Source organism: Pyricularia pennisetigena, chromosome 3, assembly GCF_004337985.1.
Source record: "Pyricularia pennisetigena strain Br36 chromosome 3, whole genome shotgun sequence".
NCBI classification, from domain to species: Eukaryota; Fungi; Ascomycota; class Sordariomycetes; order Magnaporthales; family Pyriculariaceae; genus Pyricularia; species Pyricularia pennisetigena.
Window position 1 is genome coordinate 711,309 of NC_043742.1, and position 16,396 is coordinate 727,704.

The following is a 16,396-nucleotide window of genomic DNA, read 5'->3' on the forward strand; positions in this document are numbered from 1 at the left end:
TAGGGTTACAATTTTCTGCCTATTCGTTTAAACCGTCTGGAACTTGCAAATATATATTTACGTCGGTAAGGTCACTATTTCAAAACGCACCGATAAAATCGATTTGTTTTATTTCCCAATTTTGTGCATTAGTTATAATTAATAATATACACCAGGTAAATGGTATACTAGTGCTAGCAAAGGTTTTAATATAACTTAGGCCTTCGACCTGTAAAAAACCCCTAACAACAAGCTTAGCTTTATATTTTATAGGTTTATTATTTTTATCCTTTTTTAATTTAAATACCGGCCGGGTAAAAACGAGTTTACGGCCTGTAGGTATTTTGATTTTTGGGATAAAACGGAAGGTTTTTGCAGTAACGATTTGGTCGAATTTAAGCGCTAAAACAGCTAGCCATTTAGCATTTTTAAGTTTGTTTAAAGCCTGTTGGTAACTATTTGGTTTACCATTTTTAGTGGGCTTTTTCTTTATTTTCTTTTTGATTTAAAAAAAAAGTTAATGCATGTAATTTATATCCATTGGATCTGGGTTTTCGAACTGCGAATCTAATTCCATATTCTGTATTTTAGGTGCTGAAAACACCGGAACTTCCGTTGTTTTAAGTATTGGATTAGGTACCGCTACCGTTATAAGTTTTGGGGGGCGAACAGTAGGGTGTACAGGCCTGGCGGGCACTGTATTTTCAGGGTTTAAATGCCCTGTATCCGGTGGTAAGTACCCTGTATTTTCAGGGTTTTTTAAAGGATAATTATCCGCTGGAACGCTGTTAATTTCGTTTTCAAGTTTAGAATTAAAATCCCCTTTTAAATTTGTACTTCCCCCCTTTAAAATCTGTAACGTTTCCCCTGGAATAACCAAATCTTCAGTGGTTATACCCTTTATAATTTTTACGGTAAAAGTTTTATATATGGCCCGTTTAACGGGTGCGTAAACCAACGCTGTAAAATTTGATAAATGGGCTGAAAGTTTCACCGTTTCGGTGCGGGGAACCAATTTATTAAATTTTTGGCGTTTTTCCAGCGGTATAATAACCTGGTATACAGTACCAATAACCCGAAAATGCCCTAAATTGGGTTTATGCGGTAGTCCAGGTTGGAATTCGGAATAAAACTCCTCGTAGGGTGTTAAATCCCTATTAGTTACCGCTATACGGTTAATTAAATTAAGCACGGCAGGCAGTAAATAATACTATAAATATAGTGGTAAACCCGCCGCTATAATGGTAGCCCGAAACCTATCCAAAATAACCCTAACGGACCGTTCCGTTAATCCGTTTTAGCCGTGGTTATAGGGATTCGAAATGTTAAAACTAACACCTTTGCTTGTAAACCAATTTTGAAGGTTTGTATTAACCTCGTGCCCCCCATCGAAGTGAAAATTCAGGGGGTAGCGCCCGTACGTAGCCTTTGAAACCTTAAAAAAGCCTTTAATAACCATTAAAACCGTAAGTCCGGCTTTATTTCTTAGTGGGATAGACCACCGAAAACGTGATTTTCGGTCCACCAATAACAAAAATACGGGTTTTTTATTGTAAGGATTAAGTTTAAAGGTTATTGTATCACCTTTTATAAATCAAAAATATTAGGGGGTTTAAGGAGTGCGACCTTATTTATACGCTTAACAAAAATGGCTTTTATACAAACAATATAGGTAATTATCCTAATTTTGTCGAAATTAGGTAGACCTTTTGTGATTTTAGCGGTTTTTTTTAGCAATAATAACCCTATATGCCCCAAACGCCTATGCCATAACAGGGCTTTTTGGGCCTGGATTTCGTCACAATTACCTGTAATTCCGTCTTTTTTAGGGGTTAACCAACCGTCCGTAATCCGTTTTAGGCCTAAAGGGAGGTAATTTACAGGGGCCTGCCTTAAAATTGATAATAAAGGAGGTTTTAACAACGGATTTCTTGTGTGGGAAACCCCCTTTTTTCGGAAATAATCCCTTTTATATTAGGTTATATGAAAGGGTTACCTAGCGGTGTGCCGGGCCTACGGGGCCGAATCCCACGTGGATTCTCAGGGCTTTTACCGCTAAATTTCTGCGTTATAGGTGAATGTACGGTTATTTCCGTATTTTGTTCGGGATTTAGCTTTTCCGTTACCGTATTTTTTTCCGGTTCCGAATCGGTGTAAATTCTATAATCCCTTTCAGGGTTGATATTATTTAGTTTCTTCTCCAACGGGGCTGCGTAACCCTTTATAACCCCCTGTAAACCCATGTTAAAAACGGTGTTATATTCACCTATTACACAGGCGTAACTCGAAATAACGTTATCTCGAACAAGGATATCGCACCCTTTAACCTTTAAACAAAACAAATGTTTAGCGGTATTTAAATGTCCCCACGCTTTGCGATCCTTATCGTACAGGGTATTTTTTAATAATACCCCCCCTATATTATAATATATAAAGCCATTAACGATATTCATTCCAAACGAGGGGATATATAAAACGTTATTCAACGTAACCTTAAATTCGTTAGCTTTTTTGCCGTAACGGACCTGTATTTTTACAGTTCCGGTACCTACAGGTTTAACAGGGCCACCTCCTGTATTGATTTCGACTGTAAAACCGGGGGTATAATCGGTAAAAAATTGTTTATTTGCAAAAATATGGGGCGTACTACCTGTATCGTACAGGATAAGGTAATTTAGCCTTTATAGTTTAGGGGTCCCTTTTACGCCGCGTGCAGGCTTCGTTTTAATCCTCAAATTAGCTGCTAAAACCTGTGGTTTTAACGTTTTACCGGTATCGGTTTCCGAATCCGAATCCGAACGTAATTTTATAATTCCGTTAATAGCGGAATTAACCTCCTATTCCAGGGCGTTATACGCTGCGCCTTCGTTAACGTCACCTGGAATCGAACCCGTAAATAATTCGAAATCCATAAAAATTATGAACGTTTCAGCGGTTAATTCGCTGGGGGAGGATTTAGTATTTTTTGCAAAAGTAGAATCCGAATTAGAGTTTTTACTTTTTTTTCGTAATTTAAAAGTGTTTTCCTGCCCATTATTTTCCTTTTTAGCGCCTTTTTTAGTGTTTTTTTTACCCGTCTTTTTACCTTCAAGCCTATAATTAGCGGCCTTAGCCGCTGTAAAACCTAAAATCGAATTTTCGGATATAAGGTCCGCCATAAGGTATTGCAAATTTAATTTTTCCTAATTTTGGCCTATTACCTGCAAAGCCCGTTGGGTACTGCGTTGGCGTTTGGTCCAAATAGGGAATATCCGCTCCAGGGCCCGTAGGTATTAATTTCGTACGTTTACGGGGTTAAATTGCACGTTAGCATTCGCTAATTTAATTGTTAGTAAATCAAAACGGTTGTTAAATTTAGGTATTAATCCTTTAAATTTCGAAAAATTTAAAGCGTGAAATTCCCGATATAGTAGATTTCGACCAATTTCGGGTGTAACGGAGTAATTATCTTCCAGGTTTTAGAGAAGTAAGGGGTTGGAATGCCATATAATGGATTTTAAAAATTCCTTGGTTAAATTGTTTTTTATAAATAATAATAGGATTAATTGCTCGTGTTCCGGTCGTGTATAACCAATTTTAGGGTTGGAAATAAATTCCGCTGCTTTTATAGCCCGGAGTTGTACTATTAACGCCTGTTTCCTTAAATCGTAATTGCTAACCGCTACTAATTTACAATTTTCGGGGAAGGAAAATACCCGTTTCGGTAATTTTTTACCTATCCCGTCACCTAAAATTAGGTTATTAGGTGGATCAGGGGGTGCGGTAATGGGTTTGCTTTCCGAATCACCATTGAAATTAATGGAATCACCGCTTTTCAGGGTTAACAGGGCAGTTAATTGTTGAATTATCCTTTGAAACTAATCCATTTGCGTAATTAACGCTTTTAATTGCAGGTTTTAAACCTGTAATTTAGCGGTTAAAACTTCGTTTCGGCTGGGTTTAGGTCCTTTATTTGTTGGAATTGGGCCTGGAAAACCAGATATAGGGCTGTTTTCCATTATAGGGTAATTTAAAATTATAATTGCAATTCGCTAATTTATAGTTATAATTAATTAATTTAATCGCCTGAGGGTAAATACTTCATTTAATTTAGGATTTGTTATACCGCTTGCCTTTTAACGGGTAAAGGCCTGTAATTGCCAATTACAGGGTTTATTGCTATTTTCAATGGTGGAAATCCACTAAAATACAGGGTTAAAATCCTTAAAATCCGCAATTAGTGGGTACCCTGGTTTTTGTACCAATCCAGGTGCACGTAACGAATTTAATTCGTTAAGTGGGTGCAGGGTAATTTGCAGGGTATCGTGCAGGGTAGCGTGCAAATATCGTGCAGGGTAACGAGCCAATTAACGTATTTCCGCTCGTGGGTTTGTAGGTTATTGTGAACCCTATTACACGCACTAGAATTTTGTGGGCTATTGCGAATGAATATAGGGGTTTTTGGCCCTGACTCGCTAGCGTGAACCCTACTAAAGTTTAAGCCAATTACGGTGGCGTGCACGATCCACAAAAACCACACCAAAAAATTTTTGGATTTAAAATGAGAGTGATCGTTGCAATACTTGAAAATTAGGTTTAAGTTAAACGTTCATTTTTAGCGATCCCCATCTAAATACAGGGGGTAAGGTGCTGAATTAGGGCCTAAAACCAACAATTTTGCACGAAACAGCAATATTTTCCTTATTATACGTGCTGTAAGGATGCGACAATAACCAAAAGAAAACCTGAACTTCAGGCTTTCCAGCGATGCAAAGTGCACTTTGGTGCACAAGCTAAAACCTTACCGGGCTTATAACCTGTTAATAATAAGGATTGCTAACAGGGGTCTAAATATTAATTTAGGTGCGGCGTGGTGCTAGTTGCGTTGTAAAAGCCTGTAATTACAGGGTTTAAATGCAGTAAATCTTTCACTAAATTTTGGGATTAATAAATTTAATTCATTAATGGGGGAAATTTTGCTTTATCTCCCTTATATATTTTCCGATGTCCAAGTGGGGGTCCGCACGCCAGAAAGCGTTCCGGTGCCGCATACGATTTTTCGAAAAATTCTTTTTTATGCGGTGTTGAAAAAACACCCTTATTTCCAAAAAAACCATTTTTGGGTTCGCACTAATTTGCTAATTTGGTGAAATCTTTCAACTCAATATAGGGTAGCTGACTCGTAAGTGCAAGGTGGGTGTCACCCCGGTATAGGATAAACCCCATTCGCTGACACTTTGAATCGCAACTCCTTCAATACATAAAATATAGCGGAAAATCCTAGTTTCAGTGTTTAGACTAGACCCCCCTGCTTCGCAGTGGGGACCGAGCGCTCCATGTACCTTTCAGCCACATGGCTTTTCGACCAATTACATTGGCCGAAAAAATCGCGCTCGTTCTAGTCTGAGGACATCTTGTCGCATTTCGCCGTTCATGGCGGTACCACCAACGATAATTTGTCGCATTTCGCCGTTAATAACGGTATTATTAATAATATATTTAATATTACGATATCGCTTATGATTATTTTATTAATATAAGGATACTTTGTGGTATTTTGCCGTTTGTAGCGGGTAAATATAATATATTCGCATTATAATGGCAAAAACAAATAGTGTACCCATAGTATGCAATTAAATATTCGTATAAAAAAATAAATAAGAATTATAAAAATGTATAGTAATTTGCGCTAAATTTATTGGAGTTTGCTAAGTACTTGAATGCCGGCCGCGTCTTTATAGCCACTGTATTTGGAAAGATATCAAAATATTAAATAAAATTTATAATTTTTTATTATATTTAATTCTTGTTCTAAATAATGGTATGCAATATTCATTTTAGTCTACTTTACAGTTTTTATACCTTGATAGACCTAATACTGCAAACTGCATGCAATTATCGATTAAAACAAAAGTTTTATTAATATTCTTATATAAATTAACAATTTGTTAAAAAATCAAATAAGTTACGAAAATATTGGTTAAATGAAAATATTTCCACTAAATATATTCTTTAATCAATTTGTTAATAAATCTTATTTAAGTTCTTTTTTTGTTAATTTTATTTAATTAAATAAAGCAAAAAATATAAAAAAAACACAAATTTAACATTTCTTTATATAAAAAAATAAAAAGGGCCGGTATTGCAAGTAGGGTTCTACGTTAACGTTTATTTATATACATAGTCCACTTTTACAAACTTTGGCTTTATTAATGTTAAAATTGGTAAAAATTGAAAACATTTCGATTGCAAAATGTATATAAAATTGGATACACTTTACCTATCAGCATATTCAACGGCTAAAATAATTAAATATACGTACCAAAATATAATGTTATATTAAATATACATATGCCACCCCCCAAGTGCATAAGCCCCAAGATTTGGCTGCAAAACATAAATAATAAAAATTAATTAAATAAAGCAAAAAGATTTATAAAATATATATTTAGCATTTTCTTTTATTAAACAGTTTTAAAAACCGATGTAATAGGTCAGCTAAGGTTTGGAAGTTTGTTTATCTACGTAATCGAATTTCTGAAGTTTTGGTTTTATTATCGTTAAAATTGGTAAAAATATAAGCGAGTTTCGATTGCAAATTATATATAAAAAAGTATATACTTTGCCTATCCGCTTATTTAACTGCTTATATAATCTGGTATATGCACCAAAACTCAATATAATAATACATAAATATAAACAACCCTCCACGTGCAAAAATTATAAAATTTTCAGAAATTAAAAATAATATTAAAAAAAATCGAAAATCGAAAAAGAAATCGAAAAAACAGTACCGCTATAAACGGATTAACGGCTGGTGGTATCCAATTCGGCCATTATAACAAATAAAAAAATAAATCGAATCGCTGCTAATAGCGGTCTTAAGCGCTATTTTCAACGATATTTTATTTTTTCAATATTGTACGTGGTTATGGAATAATAAAGGAGTTTCGGTTAAAAAAAGGCCAAAAATACCGCTATAAACGGCGAAAATCGACAAATTGTCCTTAAACCTGAATTAAAACGTTTTTTGGATGGACCCACAGGTACATTGCAAAGCCGCAATTGAGCCACGAAATGGAGCGAAGCGAACGGAGTGGATTAATTGTGGAGCTTTGGGCTTCAGGGATAAGCCCTGAGACTAGGAAAATCCGACAACCCCGACAGCCCCACTACGGCACTATCTATTGTGGCTTATATACAAATAAAGGTGGACCCATTACATGCTAAATAACGCATATAATTAATAACTACGTTTATAAGAAAACGTTAACGTATAATTAGATTTTCAGCACCCGTTTTTGTTATTTTTTCATATAAAAAAATGCTAAATTTATGCTATTTTGATATTTTTTGCTTTAATTAATCAAATGAAATTACAAAAAAACGTTAAATGACATTTATCTATAAATAGATATAAGAATGGATATATTAAAGCTTTTCTTAATTTTACCAATATTTGTGTAAATTATTCAGTTTTTAAATAAATTACTAATTAATACAAAAATATCATTTAAACTTTTATAACTTGGTAATTGCATGCACTTTGCAATTTTAGGTCCGCTACTCTATAAATACTATAACTAACCTTTAAAATAGTACTAGGTTAAGCTATTTTAAATGAAAATTTAAATATAATGAAAAACTATATATTTTAATAAATATTAAAATATCTTTCCAACTCTACTGGCTACAAAAGCACGGTTACGAGGAAAAGAATCGCCAAACTCCAATAAATTTAACGCAGGTTATTTATATTTTTTTGATTTTTATTTATTTTTAATCCGAATATTTAATTGTATACCATAGGTATACCATTTCTTTTTGCCATTATCGTGCGAATATATTGTATATACCCGTTATATACCGCGAAATGCGACACATTATTATTGGTGGTACCGCCTAATCTGAAGGCTCATCCCTAAAGCCCAAAGCTCCACAATTAATCCACTCCGTTCGCTTCGCTCCATTTCGTGGCTCAATTGCGGCTTTGCAATGTACCTGTGGGTCCATCCAAAAAACGTTTTGGTTCAGGTCTGAGGACAGTTTGTCGATTTTCGCCGTTTATGGCGGTATTTTTGGCCTTTTTTTAACCGAAATTTCCTTTATTATTCCACAACCACGTACAATATTGAAAAAATAAAATATTGTTGAAAATAGCGTTTAATACCGCTATTAGCAGCGATTCGATTTATTTTTTTATTTGTTATAATGGCCGAATTGGATACCACCAGCCGTTAATCCGTTTATAGCGGTACTGTTTTTTCGATTTCTTTTTCGATTTTCGATTTTTTTTAATATTATTTTCAATTTTTGACCAAATTTTATAATTTTTGCACGTGGAGGGTCGTATATATTTATATATTATTATATTGAATTTTGGTGCATATACCAGATTATATAAGCAGTTAAATAAGCGGATAGGCAAAGTATATATTTTTTATATATAATTTGCAATCGAAACTCGCTTATATTTTGACCAATTTTAACGATAATAAAACCAAAACTTCAGAAATTCGACTACGTAGATAAACAAACGTCTAGACCTTAACCTACCTATTATATCGGCTTTTAAAACTGTTTAATAAAAGAAAATGCTAAATATGTATTTTATAAATCTTTTTGCTTTATTTAATTAATTTTTATTATTTATGTTTTGCAGCCAAATCTTGGGGCTTTTGGACGTGGGGGGTGGCATATGTATATTCAATATAATACTACATTTTGGTACGTATATTGAATTATTTTAGCCGTTAAATATGCGGATAGGTAAAGTGTATCCAATTTTATATATATTTTGCAATCGAAATGTTTTCAATTTTTACCAATTTTAACATTAATAAAGCCAAAGTTTGTAAAAGTGGACTATGTATATAAATAAACGTCAACGTGAAGCCCGATTTACAATACCGGCCCTTTTTATTTTTTTATAATAAAAAATGCCAAATTTGTGTTATTTTTATATTTTTTGCTTTATTTAATTAAATAAAATGTATAATAAGAAAACTTGCGCAAAATTTATTAAAGAATTGATAAAGGAATGCACCAATTAAAATATTTTCATTTTACCATTATTTGCGTAAATTATTTAATTTTTTAACAAATTGTTAATTTATATAAATATATTAATAAAACTTTTGTTTTAATCGATGATTGTATGCACCTTGCAGTGTTAGGTCTACTAAGCTTTAAAGACTGAAATCTCGACTAAAACTAATATTATATACCATTATTCAAAATAAAAATTAAATATAATGAAAAATTACAGATTTTATTTAATATTTTAGTATCTTTCCATATACAGTAGCTATTAAAACGCGGCCGGCATTCAAATACCTAACAAACTCCAATCAATTCAACGCAAATCACTACATTTTTTTATTACTTTTATTTGTTTTTTTATTTAAATATTTAATTATATATTATGGTTACACCATTTTCTTTTGCTATTATAATTCGAATTTATTATGTATACCCGCTATAAACGGTGAAATATTACAAATTATCCTTATATTAATAAAATAATTATCAGCGATATCGCAATATTACGTATATTATTAATAATACCGTTATAAACGGCAAAATGCGACAAATTATCGTTGGTGGTACCGCCATGAACGGCAAAATGCGACAAGATGTCCTCAGATTAGAACGAGCGCGATTTTTTCGGCCAATGTAATTGGTCGAAAAGCCATGTGGCTAAAAGGTACATGGAGCGTTCGGTCCCCACTGCGGAGCAGGGGGGTTTAGTCTAAGCACTGAGACTAGTAAAATTGGATAAATGGGCTTAAAACCTCACCGTTTCGGTGCGGGGAACCAATTTATTAAATTTTTGGCGTTTTTCCAACGGTATAATAAGCTGGTATGTAATTCCAATAACCCGACAATGCCTTCCGTTGGGCTTATACGGCAATCTAAGTTCGAATTCGAAATAAAGTTCCTCGTAAACTGTTAAATCCCTATTAATTACCGCTGTACGGTTTATTAAATCAACTACGGTAAATAGTAAATAACACCATAAGTATAATGGTAACCCTACCGCTATAATAGCCAGTTTTAGCCTATCCAAAATAACCCTAACGGACCGTTCCGTTAATCCATTTTGGCCGTGGTTATAAGTATTTGAAATGCTAAAATAAACACCTTTATTAATAAACCAATTTTGAAATTTTGTATTAACCTCGTACTCCCCGTCGAAATTGAAATTTAGGGGGTAAAGCCCGTATATAGTTTATAAAACCCTAAAAAAAACCTTTAATAACCATTAAAACCGTAAATCCGGCTTCATTTTGAAATGGGATCGACCACCGAAAACGTGATTTTCGGTCCATTAATAACCAAAATACGCGTTTTTTATTGTAAAAATTAGGTTTAAAAGTCACTGTATTACCCTTTATAAAATCGAAAATATTAGGGGGTGTAGGAAATGCAACCTTATTTGTACGCCTAACAGAAATGGGTTTAACGCAAGCAATACAGGTAATTGCCTTAATATTGTCGAAATTAGGTACACCTTTTATAATTTCAATGTTTTTTTTAACCATAAAAACCCTATTTACCCTAAGTCCTTGTGCTATAACAAAGTTCTTTAAACCTGGATTTCGTTAAAATCGCCTGTAATTCCGTTTCCTTTAACGGTTAACCAACCATCTGTAATTCGTTTTAGGCTTAAAAGGAGATAATTTACAGGGGCCTGCTTTAAATCCGATAATAGAAAAGGCCTTAACAAGGGATTCCTTGTGTGAGAAACCCCCTTTTTTTGGAAATAGTCCCTTTTATATTAGGCTGTACAAAAGGGTCACCTAACGGCCTGCCGGGCCCATGGGGCCCAATTTCACGTGGATTTTCAGGGTTTTTACCGCTAATATTAACAACATGGGTTGCTAACAGGGGTTTAGGCATTAGCCTAGGTGCGGCGTGGTACTAGTTGCGCTGTAAGGCCTATAATTACAGAGGTTTAAAACCTTTAATTACACGGTTTAAATGCACTAAATGCACTAAAATGGTACACTAATCTTGGAATTAATAACTTAGATTTCTTATAGTCTCAGTGCTCAGACTAGATCCCCCTGCGTCGCAGTGGGGACCGAGCGCTCCATGTACCTTTCCGCCATATGGCTTTTCGACCAATTGCATTGGCCGAAAAGATCGCGCTCGTTCTAGTCTGGGGACAATTTGTCGATTTTCCCCGCTTATGGCGGGTATTTGTACTGCATTCGCACTGTGTATGCACTGTATACGTAATACCAACAGTATAACGACTATATACAATTAAATATTCAAATAATAAATGAATAAAAATCGTAGAAATATAAGGTAACCTGCGTTGCATTGAATGAATTTTTTACATTTGTTTGACGCAAAGGCCGTTGGTATATCTTTTTTAATTATATAAATATTTAACATTAAATATACTTTTTAATTGTTAATATATATATTATTATATTCAGCTTATTGTTTTAAGCAATAATATTTAATAAAAATAAGGTATATTATTATAAAAACGATCTCCAAATTAGCGTGGCGGTGGAAAGTGCATGCAATTATGGCCTGAAATAAATATTATATTAGTATTTTCTATTTAATAAATATTTTATTAGAAAATTTAGAAATTCGCCCAGTTGTTTATAAATTCAAAAACAATGTAACTTAGCACTACTATTATTTTATTTTATATAAAAGATATTTAACTTTTTTTCTACCAATTATATTTCATTAAATAATATAAAGAAAATAAAAACAGTACAATTTTACCATTTTTTAAATAAAGAAATCATAAAAGCTGATATTATAAAACGGACTTTGCGTGGACGCTTGTATATATACGTAATCCAATCCCTGAAATTTTGGTTTTATTATCGCTGAAATTGGCAAAAAAACAAAAGCGTTTCGATTGTAAATTTTATACAAAATTATATATACTTTACCTATCCGCTTATTTAGCGGCTTATATAATTACATATATATACCAAAGTTTGGTGTACAACTATCTATACGTATACCATCCCCTACTTATAAGAAATTTGAGATTTAATTAGTAAATAAAAATAATATAAAGAAAGTTCGAAAATCGAAATCAAGTCGAAAAAATAGTACCGCCATAAGCGGATTAAGGGCAGGGCCTAACAAATTCGCCCAACTATATATATATATATATATATAAATATATAAGTTTAATTATTATTAATAGCGGTATTAAATGCTATTTTCAACGTACAACCCGTTTATTTTTACGATTTTTATTTTGTTTTTTATATAAGGGAATTGGTCGCCAAATTGACGAAAATACCGCCATGAGCGGCGAAAATCGACAAATTGTCCTCAAACGTGAACCAAAGCGTTTTTTGGATGGGCCCACAGGTACATTGCAAAACCGCAATTGAGCCACGAAATGGAGCGAAGCGAACGAAATGGATTAATTTTGGAGCTTTGGGCTTCAGGGATAAGCCCTGAGACTACCTTATTTCCACATAAACCATTTCTGGGTTCGCATTAATTCGCTAATTTGGTGAAATTTTTAACCCGATATAGGGTAGCTGATTCGTAGGTGCAGGGTGGGTATCAAACCCGGTATAAGGTAAACCCCATTCGCTGACCTTTAAATCGCAACTCCTGCAACACAAAATAACGGAAAATCCGACGACCCCGACAGCTCCACTTCGGCACTATCTATTATGGCTTATATATAAGTAAAAATGGACCCATTATATGCTTAATAACGCACATAATTAACAAGTATTTGTAAAATCGAGGTTTTATTAATATATTATAGTAAAATTTAATATAAAGCGTAATAACGTCATTTTTTTATATTCGGATATACTTAGTACAATATTTTATTTAAATTTGGCGATAATACATTATTATTGCACCGCTAGCTAAAAACTTTCCGTGCGGTCTGTGCGTCGCTTTTAGTCATCCAATTGCGGTCCGGGCACCGCAATTAGTTATCCCGTTCCGCCGGGTCAAATCCTCCGCCCCGGATCTCCTCATTCGTGCATGCGCGCTAGTGAGGCTATTCTAACTAATACCAATTGTATGGCCCCATTACCCGTTTTTGATTAAAAAGGGTCTTGACTTAGCACATTTTTAATAAAAACCCCATTCAGGGCAGTCTAACGGGTACGGGGTAATACTGTGTATGGACGCAATTTGAAAAACTCCCAACTGTAAAATAAAGGTTTAATATATTTATTTTCCTTTTTGTATTTTTATTTGCAATTGTAAATTTATGTTATATTTTATTCATAATCGTAATTTTGCATTATATTTTATTTTTAACTGTAAATTATATTTTATGCAAAATCAGTAATTTTACGGGTTTTCCCACGGGGGCCCGCGGGTTGCCAAGAGCCCCCGTGGGGGGGTTTTGGAATGCCTTACCGCTGTGCGATGTTTCGTAATCTTCTTAATCAAAGTATTGCCCTTTAACATTGGTAGTTACAGATGGCACGCTCTTTCTTTCTCTGCTCATAAAAGTGATGATTTCATATCAAATTTTCTAAAAGCCGCAAATACCTCGGTCTCTCATGACGAGAAGAGTGCGTTGAGCCAAAGAATCCTAACGGGAGGAACTTTTTTTTTCCTGTTCAACCTACATGCCCGTTCCAGGAAGTTCCGAAAGCCCTGTGGCGCAGGGAGCTGTCAGTCATTCTTCCATGTCCCCGTTCCAACCATTTGAAAGAAAGTAACTGCCGGCCACAAAAAGGAACAAAACAAAATCACAGACAAAAGCACTTACATCCATCGTAATCCTCTTTGACCTTGGGCGGTATCTCACACTTGCTGGCGACGTCGATGGCCTGCGTCTTGAGGGACCCGCACTGGGCGCCGTAGCACCCGGCCCGGTCCATGGCTCGCTGCAGCGAATCGCCCTCCCAGCCAAAGACGTAGTCGCCGTGTTGGCCGAGGCCCGTGTCGTCGCCTGTGCTCAGCACAAAGGGCTGCAACGTCCCGTCGGCCGGCCACTCGGACCGGTCGTTGAACTGCGTCGTGTCCCAGACCACCTCGTACATGAGCTGCGGGATCCGAATCGGGTGGGTCGCCGGGCAGGCGCCGCCCAGGGTCAGGAAGTTGGCCGGGCCCGTGACTGGGTACGCCACGTGGTCGCGGTGGTTGGGGGAGTCGAGGTTCTTGCCATCCCAGCAGCTGGTTTTGGGTTATCGACGAGGTCAGTCGGGTCATTTGCCACTTTTGTTCACAAGTAGATTTTATAGCTAAAAGGGGGGGGGGGGGGTTGGAAATGGTGTTGGGTGAAAGCTCAGCCTACGTCGGAAAGTGAATGTTGGATCGGATCCCGCCCGGGCAAGGCTTGCTGGGGAACCTCTCGCTGTCGACCCGGTCGTCCTGGCACGGGGCCGCGATGTCCCCGCCGAAATTGGGACCCGTGTAGCAGCGGTAACAGTTCTGCCGCTTGAGTGTCGTGTCGCTGCGAGAGCGCTGCATGGGGTCGCCGACCAGCATGCGGAAACCGGGCTTGAAGGCCGTGATCTTTCCTGGCTGTGCCGACGCGTAGTAGACCAGGATGCCACCCTGAGTTTGGGTGCTGAACCTGTCATTGAATTGGAAGCTGTGAATGAGGGAGAGAGCATATCTTGCTGTCAGCTACTTTGCAGCTCTCATAAACAGACAACAGCTCCAATGGCAAAACATGGAAGGTCCTCAGCCTACGCGGCACCACCCTGGGGGACACGCTTATAAGTCCCGTTCCTGGCTTTGAAGTAGAGGTTCGCCGTCCAGTAGTTGGAAAAGTCCTCGCTGAAGGCACACGTGGTGCATTTTGCCGTCTGCGAAACGTCACCCGTGGTCATGGTGGTGTTGAAGCCGTCTCCGCCCACAATCTGGTGCACATGGGGAGATCCGTGGACGCCAGGATTGACGAGAGGGTCGAGGCGGTCAATAACGATCTGCGAGCAACCGAACCTCAGCATAGTCATGCTGTTTAGAGCCTGGGCCGAAGCCGTGGCTACGAAGACTAGGAGCGTCGGAGCAATCATTGCTTTACACTAGATTGCAACTATCATATGATGCAAGGTAAGCCACAGATACTGTGATTTCCGTGCGAGATAGTATGGGCAAGAAGAGCGCATCGGATAGGCTCTTGCTGCCTTCTTATTTATCAGAGCGGCAGCGGTTGAGCAGTACTTTGACGCAACATTTGCAAAAATAATCAAGCTAATCGCACAAAGGAATCTGCATGGTGTTGTCCAACGAGAAGATGATAAAGATTTGCCGGCCCTGAAATTGCTCTATGCCGCAGCCATCATTGATATCGGCAGTAGGAACAGGCCAATGACAGATACATACTGGCACAGAACTTAATTTGGGGATAAATTGCACGATCGACATGATTGCACAAGCCGCCACCTCTCGGCAGTATATACCGAAGGGTGTTGTGGAAACATGCAATCTGCACATCAATAGTCTTGTAGCCTCGAGACCACCTGGAACTTAATCAGCAGCTAAAACCTCTGCACCAAAACGAGCATCTACCAGCAGCAGCAACTTTCCACCATATCTTAACCGCTCAAAGCTAGCAAGCAACCCATGTAGCTTTCACCAAGGTGGGTTTCACAATGAAGGAATATAATCAACTGACAAACCACATTGGCTGGAGCAAACAGACCCAACAAGCAGAAGTTATATCAGACGATTACCCACCGCGCGCTTTGTACAAACCTACGTCTGTGACCTGGTTAGACGCCAGCCATTGCAGGTACCGGGCGTGTCGTATCAGGATCGACATCCATTAGGTCTCATTAACCGCCGGGATAATTGCTGGAAGCTCAATTTAGCAGAATGGAAATGGACTGTGGACCAGAAACACCAACAAAAAAAAAAAATCGACAGATCGAGGTTCCTGGTATCGAACAATACGCGACAAGATTAATGTATTGGATCGGAGTGCCCGCCACAAGATTGACATCCGCGTCTCCCCAGAAAGTCGACCGTTTGTAGAGGCCATCGCTTCTAAGCCCTTTTTTTTTTTCGCGCTGGGCGCTTAAAAGACATGGGGAACAGAACTGCCCATCACCCATCCCAGCCCCTGGCGGCCAACAATGTCAGCCAAGAGCGACCGATTCAACGGACCAAAGTTCCGACGAAGACGCTAGATTAGACTGGGACAGAAAAATCATAGAATAAAATCGACGAAGAAGAAGAAGAAAAAAAATATCTGCCTTGCAGTAGGCCTTGGCGTTGAGCTACAGAAAGTATGTATAGCCGGACACCCGACAGGTAGGACAAAAGCTCCAAGTCATGGATGCATCGCCGTCCCGAAATTGTCCGACCTGGAAAGCAGGCCGCCTCACCTGCGACGGATTCCAACCAGCTGATTCGGGTGAGTCAGTAACCTTTTTTGATAGCACGTGTGTGTGGTGGGAAGCAAACCGCCACGGCCGGAACGTTTGTGGCTGAGCTTTTTTTTTTTTTTTTTTTT

General features: G+C 37.2%; 2 protein-coding genes across 2 annotated transcripts in view; one reads left to right on the forward strand and one right to left on the reverse strand.

The window, feature by feature from the left end:
* Window positions 1-13,552: 13,552 nt before the first annotated feature.
* On the reverse strand, window positions 13,553-14,954 carry PpBr36_02231 (uncharacterized protein; the record flags this gene model as incomplete). The annotated part of the gene is made up of 4 exons (XM_029889413.1): window positions 13,553-13,584; window positions 13,700-14,106; window positions 14,228-14,527; window positions 14,629-14,954. The coding sequence occupies 4 exons, from the start codon at window positions 14,952-14,954 to the stop codon at window positions 13,553-13,555; spliced, it is 1,065 nt and encodes a 354-aa protein (XP_029752778.1).
* A 1,265-nt stretch (window positions 14,955-16,219) lies between these two features.
* Window positions 16,220-16,396, forward strand: part of PpBr36_02232 (uncharacterized protein) — a gene marked incomplete at both ends in the record, with an annotated part of 7,506 nt that continues 7,329 nt past the window's right edge. The window contains one exon of the mRNA XM_029889414.1: window positions 16,220-16,297. Coding sequence (XP_029752777.1) covers window positions 16,220-16,297 — 78 coding nt within the window. The remainder of the gene's footprint in view (window positions 16,298-16,396) is intronic.